At 54.7% G+C, this 19,258-nt stretch overlaps 1 protein-coding gene across 1 annotated transcript; it reads left to right on the forward strand.

Annotated features, from left to right (window-relative positions):
• On the forward strand, positions 1-19,165 carry Caskin1 (CASK interacting protein 1). The gene is made up of 20 exons (XM_027424933.2): positions 1-308; positions 7,149-7,200; positions 7,307-7,404; positions 7,591-7,736; positions 7,819-7,914; positions 8,021-8,151; positions 9,519-9,627; positions 9,722-9,830; positions 9,914-10,008; positions 10,157-10,274; positions 11,332-11,433; positions 11,526-11,614; positions 11,694-11,778; positions 11,864-11,961; positions 12,697-12,807; positions 12,897-12,998; positions 14,326-14,464; positions 14,545-16,548; positions 17,028-17,442; positions 17,626-19,165. Exons 1-20 carry the CDS (start codon positions 215-217, stop codon positions 17,723-17,725), a joined length of 4,293 nt encoding a protein of 1,430 aa, XP_027280734.1. The 5' UTR covers positions 1-214; the 3' UTR covers positions 17,726-19,165.
• The last annotated feature ends 93 nt before the right edge of the window (positions 19,166-19,258 follow it).

The raw sequence follows: 19,258 nt of genomic DNA on the forward strand, positions 1-19,258 counted from the left end.
CCGTCCCTCCGCGTCGGAGCCCCAGCCCCAGTCCGAGCCCGAAACCCAGCCCGAGCCCGAGTCCGAGCCCGAACCCGAACCCGCGGAGGGCGCTGGGCGGCGGGCGGCGCAGGCAGCGCGGGCTGGAGAGGATGCGATCGCGGACGCGGGGCCGCCGCTGCGTCTGAACCGCCGAGAGCACCGAGCGCCGCGTCGCTGCGGGCCCGGCGGCGCCATGGGGAAGGAGCAGGAGCTGGTGCAGGCGGTGAAGGCGGAGGACGTGGGGACCGCGCAGAGGCTGCTGCAGAGGCCGCGGCCGGGGAAGGCCAGTGAGTGCGGGGGGCGCGCGGGGCGCGGGCGGGGCCCCCCACAGCCGGGGTGCAGGGCGGGGAAGGGATGCTGTGGGTCTCCGGGGGTGGGGCGGGGCCAGGAGCGCCCAGACCCTTGGTCCGCGCGCCCCCCTTCTCGCCCCAGCTCTGGAGGAGGGGCGGCAACGAGCGCCGGACTGACCGCCCAGCCTCCTGCGGGCACCTGCGGCACCCACGGTCCCCTGAGGCCGCTGGCGATCACCTCTTCCCTCGGACCCCCTCCCTTCCCAGGCTGCGGGCTGATGATTTCTACTTGGGCTTTTTAAGGGCGAGGCAGATTCCCCCTCCCCCGCAAGACACACTGTGGAGAGAGGGAGGGGCCCTTACAGTGAGGGGCGACCCAGAGGCTAACAATCTCTGTCAGACCTCTCTTCCCCACCCTATGTTTAATAACAGGCTTTGCAGTGAAGGGGGGTGGACAGGACCACGCTGGGGGTGTGGCTGCCCAGGCATGGCCAGGGGCCATTTACTGATGAGGGAGTGAAGCAGAGGCCCAAGGTCGCCCAGCCCTGGGGCAGACTGGGCTTCAGGCAGGGACAGCCTGGGGGATAAGGACTGTGGCTTGCTTACTGCTTATGCAGGTTTCTATAGACCTTGGTCATCCCTGGCTTCTCTGCTAGGAAAGGGGGCCAAGGATCAGTAAAGGAGCTCCCACACATCCCTAGCTCGTGCCCTGGGGTCCAAGAAAGGAAGGGCTGGGAGCTTAGAGCTATGATTCTAGCTCTCAAACCTGCTCATCCTGGAGCCTCTCTAGGGGCCTCGGAAGATGGATGGATGGGCGTGTGGACTAGCCGAGTGTGCAGCTGCGCACGTATGATCGACCGTGTCAGTGTGTCAGGGCACCTGTGCAGACACGAACTGGGTTCTGTAGGTCAACACATGGGACATGGGTGCCTTCACTCCCTGTCCACCACCCGAGACTGCATATTAGCTGGGGAAAGGGGGATCCCATTTCTTCAGGGGGCTGCTGAGACATGGACTGTCTGGAATGGCCACTTTACTGTCGGTGAGAAGGACACTGGTGCCTCCAGGGCACACAGTCTGGCTGGGAAGCTCCATTTACTAGGGCTGGCTTTAGGACCTCAAGGTGGAGTGGAAGAGCTTCTAGGGAGAGGCTGATGGAAGAGGGTTAGGCACCACTTTCCACCTAGTGGCCTCGTGTCCTTGGTCATACTGACTCTCTAGACCTTAATGGCCTTATCTGTAGGATGGAATATATGTGGTCTCTGTCACCCTACAACATCATGAAAACAGAAGTCACTGATGAAGAGGAGACACTTAGAGTTCAGTAAATGCTAATGGTTCTAGCTTTATTTCTGCTGCCAGCCAGTGGGAACCACAAATTTGGGGTTTGTCTTCCCTTCCATTTGGCTGTTGTGGGGAAGTGAGAGGTACCTGGGTCTCTACCTCTGCCTCTGACTGGTGTGGTCTCAGAGACAGCAGAGGCACCTGTCTTGGCCCTTATGTCTGTACTCTCTGAGTCAGAGGGGCGGTGTAATAAATCAGGCAGAGAAATCCCTCCATGAATTAGCTCGGTTGTCATGGTAACACTGGCCTGCTTTGGAGTAAGATGTATTTTGATTTAGCAAAGTACAGCTGGAGTTTGGGCCATGGGCTGAGGGGTGTCCATAAGAATCCTTGAGAATGTGTTCCCTCACACACCAGCCAGGCATAGTGGCTCACACCCTTGATCCCCTAGTGATTGGGAGGCAGAGACAGGCAGATCTCTGAGTTCAAGGCCAGCCTGCTCTACATAGTAAGTTCTAGAGATCTTGTCTCAAAAAACAAAAATGAAAAAGAGAGAGAGAGAGAGAGAGAGAGAGAGAGAGAGAGAGAGAGAGTGTTCCCCCCAGCCCAGCCTAGAGATTTTCCCACAATTTTGTTCTTGAGCCTTTTTGGGTACTCAGCTCTTCCCTCCAGCCCATGGCTCTGTTAGCCCCCACCTCACCTCCAAGGGAACCTGGACATGCATGCATATTTAGCAGTTATCCTTGAGGGAAAAAGAGACAGCTTTGGAGGGAAGATGTTGCCAGGGGCTGTCCTTCTGCTACTGGGAAGGGATCCTGTCTAGTTTTGTGGCCTAGCTTCCCTCCCTCCCCAAGGCAGGCTGAGGACACCCATAGGAATTCCCAGACCCTGCCTCTCTCTTCCTCTCTCTCTGCCTCTCTCCCTCTCCCTCCCCCCCCCTCTGGCCCACTAAGAATTCCCTTCTGGCAGGGTGTGTTCTGGGCCACCCTCATCTACATAGTGAGTTCCAGGCTAACCAGGGTAGCATAGTGAGATCTGTGTTTTAAAAAAAAATCCTTCCAGCCCAAGTGTGGATCTGGCCTCAGGCTGGTCTCTGGAGAGCAGCTTGAGGTCTGGGGTCACAAGAAACAGGGGCAAGGTTTGTAGGTTTGTACACTATTTGTATATGTGTGTGATACTGGGGATGGAATTCAGGGCTTCATGAATGCTGGGTAAATTCTCTGCCGGGAAGCTGCATCCTATGCCTATGTTGTGTATCAATGCAGACACTTATTAAAAAGTGAAAGGGGCAGGGAAGTGCCCACACCTTTAGTCCTAGCACTGGGGGTGGGGGTGGGGGTGGGGCAGAGACAGGCAGAACTCTGTGAGTTTGAGGCCAGCCTGGTCTACAGAGTGAGTTCCAGGACAGCCAGGACTAAACAGAGAAACCCTGTCTCCAAAAACAAAACAAACAAAAAGTGAAAGGGGCTCCTGAGGCTGTCAGCTTGGTCACCACTTGCCCCCTCCTCAGTTCCCAGGCCTTCTCCAGCTGTCTTTTGCTCCTTATTCATTCTGAGAGCCTGTCCTGCTGTTTGATGGCCACCTCAGTCCTACACCTTCTTCTGTATCTCCTGCAGGCACTGTGGATGCCCTGAGGTCTCAAACTGCCTTCCAAGCATTTTACACTACTCCCCTCCCTATGGGACTGTGAATTTGTATCCTTGGAAAGGTGACCCTCCCCACAAGAAGAGCAGTCCCCCCTCCTTGTTTTTCCCAAATAAAATTAACTAATTTTCTTTGAAACACTCTCACTGTGTTTTTGGCTGGCTAGCTGGCTACATAGATCAAGCTAGCCTTGAACTCACAGAGATCTATCTACTTCTGCTTCCTAAGTGCTAAAATTAAAGGCATACAACATTATGCTCTGTTGGCAGTCCCATTCTTGATGAAGCCCTCTCTCCTCCCTTGAGTCCTTTTTTTTTGAGTCTTGACCTCTATACCCCTCTAAAACATTGGCTTCTGCTTCCCTGACCTCAGAGCAGCTTGCCTGAGGCTTTCATTCCCTAAACCTGACTCTGTAGCTGCCTGGAAGCCCCATGGTGGAGGGAAAACAGGATTGTGGAAAGCCTTGGAGACTCAGAGACCCTAACTGCAGTTGAGAAGAATGGGGCAAAGTGTCTTGAGCACAGCCCTGGAGGCTATGACATCCATTCATAGCAGGGAACTGTAGCAGTCCCAGTCATATATAGTTTTCAAGGCCTTGTGTAAGATGATAATGTAGGACCCTTATCTGAAATCCAAGTATTCAAATAAGGTACTTTTCTGAGTAACTTGCACAGGTCACCTACCCATGCAGCTGGCCCTGAAGGTGGACAGACAGCATGTAGGATGGAGATGGCAATTGTTTAGCCACCAAAGCCATGAAGGAAATTGATGTGATACACTGGGTGTCAAAGAGGGCTAGGGAGAAAAACACAACTAATCCAGGAAGGGAAGGGCAGCATTTCGGATTCGAGACCTTGGAGAATAGGCTACATCTGAGCAGACCTGAAGTGTGTGAAGGAGGGTGTCATGCAAAGGCCCTGTGGCCATGGAGGCATATAATCAAGGAGGCTAGCCGGGAGTTGGTGGCGCACGCCTTTAATCCCAGCACTTGGGAGGCAGAGGCAGGCGGATCTCTGTGAGTTTGAGGCCAGCCTGGTCTCCAGAGCGAGTGCCAGGATAGGCTCCAAAGCTACACAGAGAAACCCTGTCTCGAAAAACCAAAAATAAAATAAAATAAAATCAAGGAGGCTGTGCAGCTGTAGCAGGGATGATGAGAATAGAGGGGAGGGAAGAGGTCAGAGCAAAATCAAGGGCCCAGTCATGTGAGGCGTTGCAGCCTCGGCCTCCACCCCAGTGAAATGGCACTGGAGGGTTTCCAGGAGGTCTGTGCTGTTGTTTCCCACTTTGGCTGTCATTTGTTTGTGTGGTTTTGCTTTGAGACAGGGTCTCACTGTCTCACTGGACCAAGCTAGACTTACAGAGCTCCATCTGTCCTTGCTCCCAAGTACTGGGATTAAAGGCAGGTACCACCATGTCTGATTCCTTTTAAAAAAAAAGAAAAAAATTCATGTTTGTATGTATGTATTGTTTATTTATGTGTGCATGCACGTGCCATGGTGCAAGTGTTATAGGACAGTTTGCATGAGTCAATTTTCACTCTCCACCAGGTGGGTTTTGAGGCTTGAATCCAAGTTGTTAGCCTTGCTGGCAAGCACCTTTACCTAGTGAGCCAGCCATCGCACTGATGTGACCCCACACTCCAGGGATTTTTTTTTTTTTTTTTTTGAGACAGGATCTCATCTGCAGCTCCAGGTTAGCTGGAACTCGGAACCCTTCTGCCTTCTCCTCCAAAGTGCTGCAGTGACAGGCACATGCACTACATCTGGCTGTAACTTGTGGTTTTTGGAAGTTTTGTTTTGTCTGCTTTCCTTCCTTTTTTTTCCTTTCTTGTTACAGCATCTTATATAGCCCAGATCAGCCTAAAGGTTACTATGTAGCCATGTTTGGCCTTGAACTCCGGATTCTCCTCTCTTTATTTCCTGAGTGCTGAGATTAAAACGTATGCCACTGTTTGGCTGTGACCTGCATTTTAACAGTGCTCTGACTTATTTGTGCAGAGGACAAACCAAGGGGTACAAGGAGTCAGTAGTGACACCAATGGAAAGGCGATGGCAGGGCACCTGCCTGAAGTGCCAGTCGGGCCCATGGTGATAACCATGGTGTGGTGAAAAGCATGGGACCTGGATGTGTTTTGAGTGTATCTTCAGGTAGAGCCAGGAGGATTTGCCTGAGAACAGATTTAGCTCATGAGAAAGACCCCCCAGGGTTGACTCTTTTTTTTTTTTTTTTTTTTACTTTTTGAGACAGGATCTCACCGTGTGTCTCTGGCTGTCCAGGAACTCACTCTGTAGACCAGGTTGGCCTCAAACTCACAGGGATCCACCTGATTCTGCCTTCCAGAATGCTTGGATTAAAGGCATGTGTTGCCAGGCTTTGGTGGTGCTTGCCTTTAATCCCAGCACTTGGGAGGCAGAGGCAGGCGGATCTCTGTGAGTTTGAGGCCAGCCTTTTCTACAGAGCCTCCAAAGCTGCACAGAGAAACCCTGTCTCGAAAAACAAAAACAAAACAAAACAAAAATAGCTGGGCATTGGTGGTGCATGCCTTTAATCCCAGCACTCGGGAGTCAGAGGCAGGCAGATCTCTGGGAGTTCGAGACCAGCCTGGTCTACAGGATCTAATTCCAGGACAGCCTCCAAAGCCACAGAGAAACCTATCTCAGAAAACCAAAAAAAAAAAATTAAAAAAATTTAAAGGCATGTGTCACTACAATTGACTACCAGGGCTGACCACTGGCAAATGGTATATATACAGTTGAACTGGTACCAGTAGTATCTGAGAACATGGGAGTAGTAACCAGTAGGTGGCAGTACCTTCACTCTATCCAAGAGAGACTGTGAGATGTGGGGCCTGTCCAGCTGGTGTTAGTAGGACCTGGTGTTCAAGTAATGCTCCCAGTCTCACCAGTTCAGGTGATACCACCTTTTATAGCTCACAGAAGAGACCAGTGGCCAAGGCCACAGGGGTAGGAAGTGTCAGAACAAAGATTCAAATTTAGGTGCAGCTGGCTTCCTGGGCTTTCGGGGATTGTCAAGAGACCCACATGCTGTGCCCAGTGGCTGAGGCTGAGCCAATCCAAGCTAAGCCCTACAGCCAGCCCACTGTGACTCTACTCTCTTGGCTCCCCTGCCTTTGGAGCCCCATCCCCCACCCCCACCCCTGTCCTGAGCCTGGACAAAGGGGCTTCTGTCCTTCTACCCCCCCCCACAGAGTGACTGACCCACAAATGGGTTATATAACCATGGCCCAGACAGGCAGGGGGTTGGCAGGAGTCCGGTGGACAAGGGCCCACTGGGATGGCTTTGGTGGGCTCCCTCTTCCGAAAGCTCTAGAGAAGGCCATGGTGAGGGAGACCACAGAATGAGAGAGACCCTCAGAAGTGACACGGTGGACCCTGGTGCTCTAGTCCATCTGAACATGGCTTTTGTGGGCAAGGTGACCATTGGCATGGGTCACCTGGAGGCCCTTGCCTACAAGCCATCCTTTCCCTTTCCTTGCAGGGCTATAAGGCTTATCTACATGGCAGCCAGAGCTGGCAGCAGAGGGCTTGGAGATGTAGTCCTTTCCCCCAGAAATACCCCATTTCCGGGTGTTCCAGCCTCCTCAACCACCCCCGGCCCCATCTGGGTCCTTCTGAGAGACAGATGGGGCCGGCTCTCTCCCTCCCACCAATGGCAGGTGCTGAGCCAGCGTCCCAAGGGAGGGGTGCATGTGCACATGTGTGTGCATGGTCTTATTTCCCATTCCTAGATGCACACAGATCGAGCACCTAGAGTTGAGTCCCTGCTGAGCTGGATGCATGACTAAAGACTAAGATCTTGTTCCAACAGGCAGGCAGATCACTACCACCCTCTTCTGCTCTTAAGAGGGTCTGGACCACCTCTCCTCACTGGGTCTCTTTCCCTCCACAGAGCTCCTGGGCTCTACCAAGAAGATCAATGTCAACTTCCAGGACCCAGACGGGTGAGTTGTCAGCTTGGGGAGTAGCAGCATGGATCCCAAGTGTAGGTGGGCCCCAGGGACAGCTGGGTGTTGGCTTCACTCCTAGACCTGCCCTTCATCTCCTCAGCTTCTCAGCCCTGCACCATGCTGCCCTGAATGGCAACACGGAATTGATCTCTCTTCTGCTGGAGGCTCAGGCTGCTGTAGACATCAAGGACAACAAAGGCAAGCCTGGTCTGGGGGGCCTTGAAGCCAAGGGCAGGGGACAAGGCCAAGGGTGGAATCCTGGCAGCCTTCAGCCCAAGATATCTGCCCGGGTTAAGACAGAATCTTAGAGATGGAGACATATTCTTAGCGAGGGTTGGATTCAGGGTCAGGACTTAGTTTCCAACAAACTATACCTGTCCCTAGGCATGCGGCCATTGCACTATGCAGCCTGGCAGGGCCGGAAGGAGCCCATGAAGCTGGTGCTGAAGGCAGGCTCAGCAGTAAATGTCCCATCCGATGAGGGCCACATACCCCTGCATTTGGCCGCCCAGCATGGTCACTATGATGTGGTGAGTCCTTATGGGGAGTCTGGGTGGGTGGTCGGGCAGAGGGTTGGGTGGCCCCAGGGATAACCAGACCCTTGTCCTGCAGTCAGAGATGTTATTGCAGCATCAGTCCAACCCTTGCATGGTAGACAACTCTGGAAAGACACCTCTGGACCTGGCCTGTGAATTCGGCCGAGTAGGGGTAAGTTTCCCCCAGAGGTGGGTGGGGCGCTTCCTGCCTGTCCTCACTTGTAGTGGGGCCAGGGCAGCTCCAACCAGGACCACCCTACCCTGATCCTTCCTTCAAGGTGGTCCAGCTGCTACTAAGTAGCAACATGTGTGCGGCCTTGCTGGAGCCCCGACCAGGGGACACCACTGACCCCAACGGCACCAGCCCTCTGCACCTGGCAGCCAAGAATGGTCACATCGACATCATCAGGTACAGCCAGGAACAGGAATGGGGCCAGTCTCAGGCCTCTGGGGCATAGTGGTATCCAGGGGCAAAAGGCTCCTGTTCTTGGCTTGGGAATAAGAAAGGAGCCTCCAGGATGATGGCACAGGTCTGCCATGCCCGTCCCCTGAGGCAGGAGGATAGAGAGTTCAAAGATAATCTAGGCAACATAGCAACATTCTGCCTAAAATGAAAAATAAAAGCCTTGAGTCAGGTGCATATCTATAATCCCGGTACTAAAGTGAGGATGGAGCCAGGAAGATCAAGAGTTCAGGGTCATCCTCTACTACATAATGAGATTGATGCCAGCTTGAGCTACATGAGACTCTGTCTTAATAGGGGGGTAGTGTGCTGGTGAGATGGCTCAATTAGTAAAATGTTTGTCATGCAATCATGAAGACTTGAGTTTTCCATGTAAAGGTCAGATATGGCAGCCCGTGCTTATAATCTCATTACTGGGGAGGGAGAGACAAGATGATCTCTGAGGCTTGCTGGTCAGCCAGTATAGCTGAACCAGAGAGCTCAGGCTTCTGTAAAAGATCCTGTCTCAAACAATAAGGTGGAGGGAACTAGAGAGAGAGTTCAGCAGCTAAGAGGACTTGCTGCTCCTCCAGAATACCCAATGTTGGGCAGCTTACAACCTCTAACTCCAGCTCCAGGGAATCCCACTACACTCACTCACAGGCACACACCCATTTGCAGACACATGTACACATACATATAAATTAAAAAATCTTAAAAGATGAAGAATGATTGAAGACACCCAGCATCAACCTCTGGTCTCTACACAAATGTGCACACATGTGAATGTGCACTTGTACATTACAAATGGACATGTATGGACACCAAAAAGTGGTTGGAATATAGATCTGGTGGAGTGCTTGCCTAGCATGCATGAGGCCCTAGATTTAATCGCTAGCACACGAACGCATGCACGCATGCACTCATGCACGCACACACACATGATACCTGAAGGGAGATGCAGAATTGTGGTCACCTGAGTGTGCCCAGATAAAGGAAAGACTGGTGTGGCTGGGGAAGATGCTTCTGTACCTCCTCAGTCTTGGCCTTGACTTGATCTTGCTACCTGCTGAAATCTTGTAGCCGCATTTAACTTCTCTGAGCTTCAGTTTCCTCACCTATAAAGGGGGCCCCACAACATTGCATACCCTAGAATTGAACAAAATAACAGCTATGAAAACTCAGTCGTGGACAGGCCTTGTACAAAGTGTCAGAAAGGCAGGGAGACTTGCTATCCAGCCCCGGCAGACAGTTAGTTAGAACCAAGTCTGGTTTGAGGGTACTGAGAAGGGCTCTGGCTAAAAGACCTTGCCTGCCCTCTGCCTTTGTACTAGACTCCTTCTTCAGGCTGGCATTGACATTAACCGCCAGACCAAGTCTGGCACGGCCCTTCATGAGGCTGCACTCTGTGGGAAGACAGAAGTCGTTCGGCTGCTGTTGGATGTGAGTCTGATGACCCAGGACACAGAGAGGAATGTTGGGGCCAAGTGGGGGGCATGGGAACCCCTGACCAGACCTTGGCCTTTGGTGTATGCAGAGTGGAATCAATGCCCAGGTGAGAAATACGTACAGCCAGACAGCACTGGACATTGTACACCAGTTTACTACATCCCAGGCCAGCAAGGAGATCAAGCAACTGCTTCGAGGTGGGCCTGGGTGGGGCTGAGGGCTGGAGTAGGGCTGGGGAGGGCAGCTCCCAGGACTGGGGATCTACTCCCTGTATCTCCAGAGGCCTCAGCAGCTCTACAGGTCCGGGCGACCAAGGATTACTGTAACAATTATGACCTGACCAGTCTCAATGTGAAGGCTGGGGACATTATCACGGTGAGGACAGTTCCTAGGTGCTATGGCAGGGATGGGAGGGACTCTGGCATGCTTTGAACATCATCTTGCAGCAGTTGGGGGAGGGTGCAGGGTAGCAGGCCTCACCTGTGGAGGTGTCTCCCTGAACACACCTCATTTGTTTGGTCAGGTACTTGAGCAGCATCCAGATGGCCGGTGGAAGGGCTGTATCCATGACAACCGGACAGGCAATGACAGGGTGGGCTACTTCCCATCCTCCCTGGGCGAGGCTATTGTCAAACGAGCAGGTGAGTCCACTCCCTACTCCCAGGAGGGAAGCAATCAAAGGTCACTCAGCCTGAGACTGGGAACTGGGAAGAAGTATGCTTCAATATGTTGGTGGCAAAGCCAGCTTGAATTGTAGCCATGGCCAAGACTGGCATCCAGTAACCCCTCCTTCTGGCCACCTCTCAGCAGAGTACTATGTGCATGCCTTCATTTTGACCACCACTTTTTTTTTTTTTTTTTTTTTTTTTTTTTGGTGCTATGAGACAGGATTTCTCTGTATAGCCCTGGCTGTCCTGGAACTTGATCTGTAGGTCAGGCTGTCCTCAAATTCAGATTCACCTGCTGCTGACTGCCTCCTGAGTTGTGATTAAAGGCATGTGCCACCAATTCTTAGGTGGCCACTAAACACACAGGGCAAAAGCAGACAGTGGTCTTGTCCTGAGGTGGGAAGGAGCAGGGATCATTAACATTAACACAGGAGAAGAACCAACCACTGGACCAACCACTTTCACGGAGAAAGGGAAGCAAGGCTCACCTTAGTTAGGGAGACCAGAGGAGGCTCTGAAGGATGGTAGAGGCTGGGTAGTGGCCAACACAGTCCTGGCAGCATGGCACCTAATGGCTAGGAGGCCAGCTTGGTAGAGCCTGTGGGAGGGATGCAGGACCAAGTTGGAAAACTTCATAGTATGGTTTAAAGAGTTTGGAGGTGGGATAGGGAAGGGGTTGATTTGTCTTTTAGAGTGGGCATGGATGGAGATTAGCAGGTGGGGCAAGAGGCCCAGGTAGAAGGTGTGGTTAGCCACCTGTGGTCACCTGGTTCCTAGAATAGATTTGGTCTCAGGCCATTGGGTGGCTCCTTACCTGTCCCCTAGCACAGAGAAAGTCAACCCTTCAGTGATCCTCAGCCCCTTTGCCTATAGGGCCCTGGGCCTCTGCTACTCTGACCTGGTCTCAGATGTTTAGGTTACTGGAGATAGCAAGGCAGAAGGAGGTAGAATGTCCTCTATACTGCTTTCTCTCTGTGTATGGCTGTGTCTGGGCTACCCAGGGTTCAGGAAGGCTGTGTTTGGCCTACAGGTTCCCGAACAGGCAGTGAGCCAAGCCCACCCCAGGGAAGTGGCTCCTTGGGGCCCTCTGCACCCCCGGAGGAGATCTGGGTACTGAGGAAGCCTTTTGCAGGTAGGCCAGGGGCCTCCAGAGTACTGGGACGGTAGTTTTGCTGCTGGATTCCTCTGTGGGGTCAGCATACTTTATGGTCCCTGTCCTGGCAGGTGGAGATCGCAGTGGCAGCTTGAGCAATGTGGCTGGGGGCAGAAGTGGTGGGGGCCATGCCCTGCATGCAGGCTCTGAAGGAGTTAAGGTGAGTGACCAGGGAGGGTTTGTCAGGCTGGCTGGTCAGACCTGGAACAGTGATAGCAAGTGGTCTTTCTGGGTTCCAGCTCCTGGCAACAGTGCTTTCTCAGAAGTCAGTCTCTGATTCCAGCCCAGGAGATAGCCCTGTCAAGCCTCCAGAGGGCTCTACTGGTAAGAGCAAGGACCCAGCTCTGCTAGCCTGGCAGGCAGGTGGCCCCTATATAGCCCTTGCCCTGCTATTCCCTTTCATCACCAGGTGCTGCTCGGTCCCAGCCTCCAGCAGCCCATGCTGGGCAAGTATATGGGGAGCAGCCTCCCAAGAAGCTGGAATCTGCCTCAGCCTCAGAGGGCAAGGTACAGGGCCTGGTCAGCTCCAGGAGGACTTGGGAGGGATGGGATTAATGGTCTGACAGGCATACCTAGCCACAGCAGTTTCTGCAGGCCTTGACAGACCAGACTCTGTCCTTCTGTCTGTCTCTGTGTCATATGTGCACGCACACACAAGTGTACAGGTGTTGTCTATCGTGTAGGCTGTGAGCTAGTGTGTGCACACTTGTAGAAGTATGCAGGGTGTTGTGTGGATGTGGAGTGGTCACTATGAACTGGGCATACATGTGTGTGGTTGCACAGATGGAAGGAGATGGTGTAAGACACGTACGTGTGTGTGGGTGCAGTGGGTCATGTGTGTGCACCTGTGTGGCTGTGAGGTATGATCTGGCGGCTGAATTCCACACAGCAGAGGAGGCACAGAGCCCACCTTCCAGGGAACATCCCTACCTGAAGCCCTTCCCCCAGAGTCCCCTCCTATGGAACCACATCTGCATCTCTGAGATGGTATGGGTATCATTGGTGCAGACATGGGGGGGGCATGGCACAGCCTCAGCAGGACCTTCCTGGTGGAGCTCACAGAAGAAGGCTGGAGGGCTGCAGATGCTGTATCCAGGATGACAGATCATGGAGTACTGGTGCAGTGGACACAGCGGTGGACCCAGCACTTTGGCCATGAACCAAGCAGAGAAGGAGACACAGTGGAGGTTGGGGCACAGACCAGTAGTGGACAGGCTGCAGTTGGTGCCTTGTGTCTTGCAGAGTGCTGAGGCGGTCAGTCAGTGGCTTGCCACATTCCAGCTACAGCTCTATGCCCCCAACTTCACCAGTGCTGGCTATGACCTGCCCACCATCAGTCGTATGACCCCCGAGGTGAGCTGCTGTGGGCTAGTTGCCAGTTGTTCCCCTTCCAAAAGGCAGATTCCTTCTACCTGCTAGTTAATGGACCTCTTCTTTGCTAGGACCTCACAGCCATTGGGGTTACCAAGCCAGGCCATCGTAAGAAGATCACAGCAGAGATCAGCGGCCTGAACATTCCTGAATGGCTGCCTGAACACAAACCCGTAAGGCTCCTTGCGCCCTGGTGGCCGAGCCAGGACCAACAGACAGATGGACAGACAGACAGGCCTCATCTGCCTTCTGGTGTCCTAGGAAGTGGAGTTGAGGATGGAGCCAGGCCTGGTGGTACAGGGACTCAGCACTTGGGGAGGCTGAGGCAGGAGGATCATGAGGTAGCCCGCTAGCAGGGAGCTGTTTGGACACCCTATTTGTCCATTATGGGGGCAAACTCCCTAGGCAGGCTCATGGGCTAAGACTAGGGGCTGTGAGGGGAACCTGAAGTCAGGAGGGTATGCCTTCTCTATTCGTGGCAAGCACCTCTATAGCACTGTCTTTCACTCATGTGGATTGCAGATGAGCTGGTGTCGAACATGCTTGCCACATGCATGCACACAGGTCCCACTGCACATGCTGGCCTGTGCTGATGGCTGACAACCCTCCTCTGGTGGCTTCTGCACACAGTGGCTTTTGCTCATATGAGGAGATGCCTATATTTGGGCTTCTGGGCTGATGCTGACCCTTTGGGTTGCACACCAGCTCTGCTCTCCCATCTGTCCATGGGAGAGGCGATGCTGGCTATGCAGAGCCTGCCCCCTCAGGGCCCTGGATCTACTGGCAGGCAGGGCTGTACTCATCTGCCCCACCCTGCCATTCAGTCAGCAGCTCAGGGATCCTCCCAGGAGCACATCTGGGTCTCATGGACCTCACCTCACTCTGTCACCTGCATGACTGAAGGTGCTGAGTGCGGCTGCAAGAGTGGTGTCAGCTGGGAGCGTGGGACGATTGGGCAGTTCTTGGTGGATACGGCATATTTGCACATTCCTGGTATGGCTGTGTGGTGAATGTGTAACATGTGCGTGATCATGCATCTGCTGTGGGTGGGGAAACATTGTGAGGGTCATCCAGAGAGTGCCTGTGTTTTGTATAGCTGGAAGCAGCATGCAGGGTGTGCAGTGTGTGTACATGTATTTTATGTGGCATTGTGTGTGTGTCTGTGTCTGGTGTATGGGTGCGTCTCCTCAGGACAATGCCTGTGGCCATCTGATTAGGCAAAGAAGTACTTTATTATACTTGAAACTGTCCAGATGATAGGAATCCCAAGTATGTTTGCATGTGTTAACCTGTGCGTATCCTAGTGTTTGGTTGTCAGGAGCTGGCCTCAGTTCCCACCAAGGCTGTGCCTAGACTGTCTGCAATACTGACATTTTAGGCCTGTCTGTTTGTCCTTCTGTCTGTCTGTGCCCCACAGGCTCATCTTCTAATAGTTCCAAGTAGGTGGTCATGGTGTGAGCAGCCAGCTTGGGCTGCCCCTCTCTGTCCCCCTCTCTATAGGCTAACCTGGCTGTGTGGCTGTCCATGATCGGTCTGGCTCAGTATTACAAGGTGCTGGTGGACAATGGCTATGAGAACATTGATTTCATCACTGATATCACTTGGGAGGATCTTCAGGAGATTGGCATCACCAAGCTGGGTAAGGTTCCAGCCTGCCCCTCCATATCTGCCTATACCCAAAGGTCCTCCTGACCAGCCTCTTCCCCGTCCCCAACTCAGGACACCAGAAGAAGCTGATGCTGGCTGTGAGGAAACTGGCGGAGCTGCAAAAGGCAGAATATTCCAAGTATGAGGGGGGACCCCTGCGCCGAAAGGCACCCCAATCACTTGAAATGATGGCTATTGAGTCACCACCCCCACCTGAGCCTGCTGCAGCAGATTGCCAGTCTCCTAAGATGACCACCTTCCAGGACAGTGAACTCAGTGGTGAGCTGCAGGCTGCCCTGTCTGGCCCAGCTGAAGCAGGTGCAGCTGCTCCTGAGAAGTCCTCCAACCACCTGCCACCCACTCCGAGGGCCACCTTGCGACAGGAGTCCAGCCTGGGTGGACGGGCTCGGCACATGAGCAGCTCTCAGGAGCTGCTGGGTGACGGCCCCCAAGGGCCTGGCAGCCCCATGTCACGAAGTCAGGAATACCTGCTGGATGAGGGACCAGCCCCTGGCACACCACCCAAGGAGGTGCGGTCTGGCCGCCATGGCCACAGTGTCAAGAGGGCCAGTGTGCCTCCGGTGCCTGGCAAGCCACGGCAGGTCCTTCCATCAGGGGCCAGCCACTTCACACCCCCACAGACACCCACCAAAGCTCAGCCAGGTTCCCCTCAGGCTCTTGGAGGACCTCACGGTCCAGCCACAGCCAAGGTGAAGCCCACCCCACAGCTTCTGCCACCAACAGACCGACCCATGTCGCCCCGTTCCCTGCCTCAGTCACCCACACACCGTGGCTTTGCCTATGTGCTGCCCCAACCAGTTGAGGGTGAGGCAGGGCCAGCTGCTCCAGGACCTGCACTCCCACCAGTACCAGCAGCTGTCCCCACACTATGCCTGCCCCCAGAAGCTGATGTGGAGCCTGGGCGACCCAAGAAACGTGCCCACAGCCTGAACCGCTATGCAGCATCTGACAGCGAGCCGGAGCGGGATGAGCTGCTGGTGCCCGCTGCTGCTGGACCCTATGCCACAGTCCAGCGGCGCGTGGGTAGGAGCCATTCAGTGAGGGCTCCTGCTGGCACTGACAAGAATGTTAACCGCAGCCAGTCCTTTGCTGTGCGGCCACGTAAGAAGGGGCCCCCACCACCTCCACCCAAGCGCTCCAGCTCAGCCATGGCCAGTGCCAACTTAGCTGATGAGCCGACTCCAGATGCTGAGACAGAGGATGGCCGGCTGGGGGTCCGGGCACAGCGCCGGCGGGCTAGTGATCTGACCGGCAGTGTGGACACAGGCAGTGCTGGCAGCGTGAAGAGCATTGCAGCCATGTTGGAGCTGTCTTCCATTGGGGGCGGGGGGCGTGCTATCCGCAGGCCCCCTGAAGGTCACCCCACCCCTCGGCCTGCCAGTCCAGAACCGGGTCGGGTAGCTACTGTGTTGGCCTCTGTGAAGCACAAAGAGGCCATTGGGCCCGATGGGGAAGTGGTGAACCGGCGCCGCACACTCAGTGGCCCAGTCACGGGGCTTTTGGCCACTGCTCGCCGGGGACCTGGGGAACCAGCTGAGCAGAGTCATTTTATGGAGGACAGCACAGCCCGACAACGGCCTCGAGGTCCAGCCAAGGGGGAGGCAGCTGTGGAGGGCCCTCCCCTTGCCCGGGTAGAGGCCAGTGCCACACTCAAGAGGCGCATCCGGGCCAAACAGAGCCAGCAGGAGAATGTCAAGTTCATCCTGACGGAATCTGACACAGTCAAGCGCAGGCCAAAGGCTAAAGATCGTGACACTGGGCCTGAGCCACACCCACCACTGTCTGTGTATCAGAATGGCACAGCCACGGTTCGCCGACGGCCAGCCTCAGAGCAGGCTGGGCCCCCAGAGCTGCCCCCTCCTCCTCCACCCGCTGAGCCCCCACCTGCTGACCTCATGCAGCTGCCTCCACTGCCCCTGCCTGATGGCAATGCCCGGAAGCCTGTGAAGCCACCTGTCTCTCCCAAGCCCATTCTGGCTCAGCCTGTGACTAAGATCCAGGGCTCACCTACACCTGCCTCCAAGAAGGTGCCACTGCCAGGCCCTGGCAGCCCAGGTAGGTACAAAGAGCCAGCTAAGAAAGAACACAGGATCTCGGGACAGATCCCTTGCCTGCTACCCTGTCTTATAGTGTGATTTCCCTTTCTGGGTTTGATGAAGCCCAGGTAGTGTGGGATAAGACTGTCTACAGATCTCCCTATCTATCCTCTGTGAGACGACTCTGCCACCCTATAGTGGACATGCCTCTTGTCCAGTGCAGAAGACCCAGAGTAGTGGCGCAGATGCAGGGAGACCTAGCTGGAGTTCCCTGACACAGAGAGGGTAGCTGTCCAGAGAGGACAGCAGTGCCAAGGTGCTGAGAGAACCATTGTGGCTGGATACATCAGGCCATATCTGAAGGAGTTTAGGGAGCATGACGTGCTAGGGAATTGCATACCCTAGCGGCTGTGGTGAGAATAGGGCCGAGTACAGCATCTCTCCTGCTAGATGGAGGGAACGCTGTTTTTATTCTATGGGTTGTTCTCTACCCTGCAGAAGTAAAGCGCGCTCATGGCACGCCACCGCCTGTGTCACCCAAGCCTCCGCCGCCACCCACAGCACCCAAGCCAGCTAAGGCTGTGGCGGGACTACAGTCCAGCAGCGCCACCACCTCGCCTGTGCCCTCGCCGGCACGCCAGCCGCCAGCAGCCCTTGTCAAGCCGGCTAGCTCGCCGCCCTCGCAGAGTGCTAGCCCTGCCAAGCCGCCTTCCCCAGGGGCACCCGCGCTGCACGTACCCGCCAAGCCCCCTCGCGCTGCCGCTTCAGTAGCCTCTGGACCCCCAGTAGCTCCAGACTGTGCTTCTCCTGGGGACAGCGCTCGGCAGAAGCTGGAGGAGACTAGTGCGTGTTTGGCTGCAGCATTGCAGGCAGTGGAGGAGAAGATCCGGCAGGAAGATGGGCAAGGCCCTCGGTAGGTACCTGGGGCCTGGTTTGGGTCGTTCTGGTTCAGCACAGGGCGTGGCTCTTGCGGGTGGATTGGTAGGGATAGGCGGAGCCATCCAGCCGGGTTTAAGAGTGGGTTGCTGTGGAGCCAACTAGCCTAGAGTAAGGGGGCCTGTGCTGCCCCACCCCACTGATGCATGCCCACCCTTAGCCCCTCCTCCATCGAGGAGAAGAGCACTGGCAGCATCCTGGAAGACATCGGCAGCATGTTCGACGACCTGGCCGACCAGCTGGACGCCATGCTGGAGTGAGGCGGCCACTCACATGGGCCCACCGTACTCCCAGCTCTGGCCCGCACTTTGACCTTTACCTCAGGACGGTCACCTCCAAGTGGTGGGCGGGGGCCGAGTGGGCGGAGCACGCCCAGCTCTGCACAAGCACAACTCCCACTCCTGGCCCAGGCCGGTTGTCAGCTTTCTGGCATGGGGGTGGGGAAAGCTCCAAGGGCTCTGGGCAGATGTGCTGCCCGCTGGTGCCCATTCCTGTCTGCTGCTCCCTGTGCAACAACTGCTGGGCCCTACCCTTGCAGGCTTTGCTCTGCTTGCGGAGGGCTGTTCCTCCCTTGCCCTAGGCAGACTGAGCACCAAGGGAAGATGTGGGGGAGGGGGAGGGGGGTGGCCACTGTGGCCCTCTCCCCAATCTGTGGCAGAGCACAGGCCTATGCCCAGCACAGAACTGCCCATTGGGGAACCTCTGCCAGCCGCTCTGGCACAGCACAAGGGACAGGGGGGCCAAGGTTGGGCTCGCCCCACTGCACTCCAGAATATAAGCTATCAAGAGTATTAATTTATTGGGAATGAGCTGAGGCAGATTTCCCCAGAGAAACAAAAAGATAACTTTAACAAATATATATTTAAAGAGAAGAAATATTATTGATTCTATAGAAACCATTTACCAACAGAAAGGACATAAGTCCAGCTTGAGACTAAAGCTGTCAGGAGCTGAGGCCACCTGTCTGCCCTTCTCTTCTTTCATCTAGGAATGGCCTTGCCCTTGGTCACGAGCACACACACCTGGGAGGCACAGTCTGGAGGGGCGGCTCTGCCCAGAGCCTCTCCTCCACTCTTCTAGCTAATGAGAGTCTGAAGAACTTGAAGGATGTGCCTTGCTCTCACCTGTTCCTCTCCATACCCCATACACCTTGGGGAGGGCCTCTTCTAGGTGTGACCATGCCCTTGGGGTACCAGTGTGAGGGTACACCCAGTGTGAACCCTGTGTGAACATGGGCATGAGTGCAAGGGCATGCATGCCATACTATGGGCAGATGTGTATTCAAGGTTATGTCTGCCCCCGCCTCCCCCAAGGCAGCCTTGTACAGGCAGCCAACCTACCCATCTTGAATTCCCATGGACAGCTCTGCTCATGGTCTGAGGCTGTATTGTGTAGTACTTCTCACCCTCTTTTCCTCCCTACAAAAATACTGACTGGTCTCCTCTTTCGTGTTTGCTGATCCACAAGTGTTGGGCATAACATTGACATTTCTTAAAAAAACAAAAAAAACAAAAAAATAACTTGCCAAAACTGTAACTGTGGTATAGGCTGGTGGAGGGGGCCAACTAAGGTAGTGTGGACACAGGGCACCCCTTCCAACTGTCATTCCTGGCGCTTCCTTATCAGTGAACATGCTGGCCATTTATCAGCCTCTGTACAGGTGGCCCAGGCTAGGGCTCTAGGAAGTGGGGAGGGTGGGTCTGGACAGAGAGCTGCTGTCAGCTGTCAATAAACAGCAGAAAACAGAGCTGTCTGGCTCACTCTTTGGGGGCATGTGTGGTGGGAAAAACAAA

This window comes from Cricetulus griseus, chromosome 7 (assembly GCF_003668045.3).
Source record: "Cricetulus griseus strain 17A/GY chromosome 7, alternate assembly CriGri-PICRH-1.0, whole genome shotgun sequence".
NCBI classification, from domain to species: domain Eukaryota; kingdom Metazoa; phylum Chordata; class Mammalia; order Rodentia; family Cricetidae; genus Cricetulus; species Cricetulus griseus.

Bases quoted from the DNA above. Each gene is read 5' to 3' on its own strand.
- Caskin1 (XM_027424933.2), top strand. From the start codon at position 215: ATGGGGAAGGAGCAGGAGCTGGTGCAGGCGGTGAAGGCGGAGGACGTG. The intron at 7,201-7,306 runs GTGAGTTGTCAG...TCATCTCCTCAG, and splicing joins AACTTCCAGGACCCAGACGG to CTTCTCAGCCCTGCACCATG. The intron at 12,999-14,325 runs GTAAGGCTCCTT...CCCTCTCTATAG, and splicing joins GGCTGCCTGAACACAAACCC to GCTAACCTGGCTGTGTGGCT.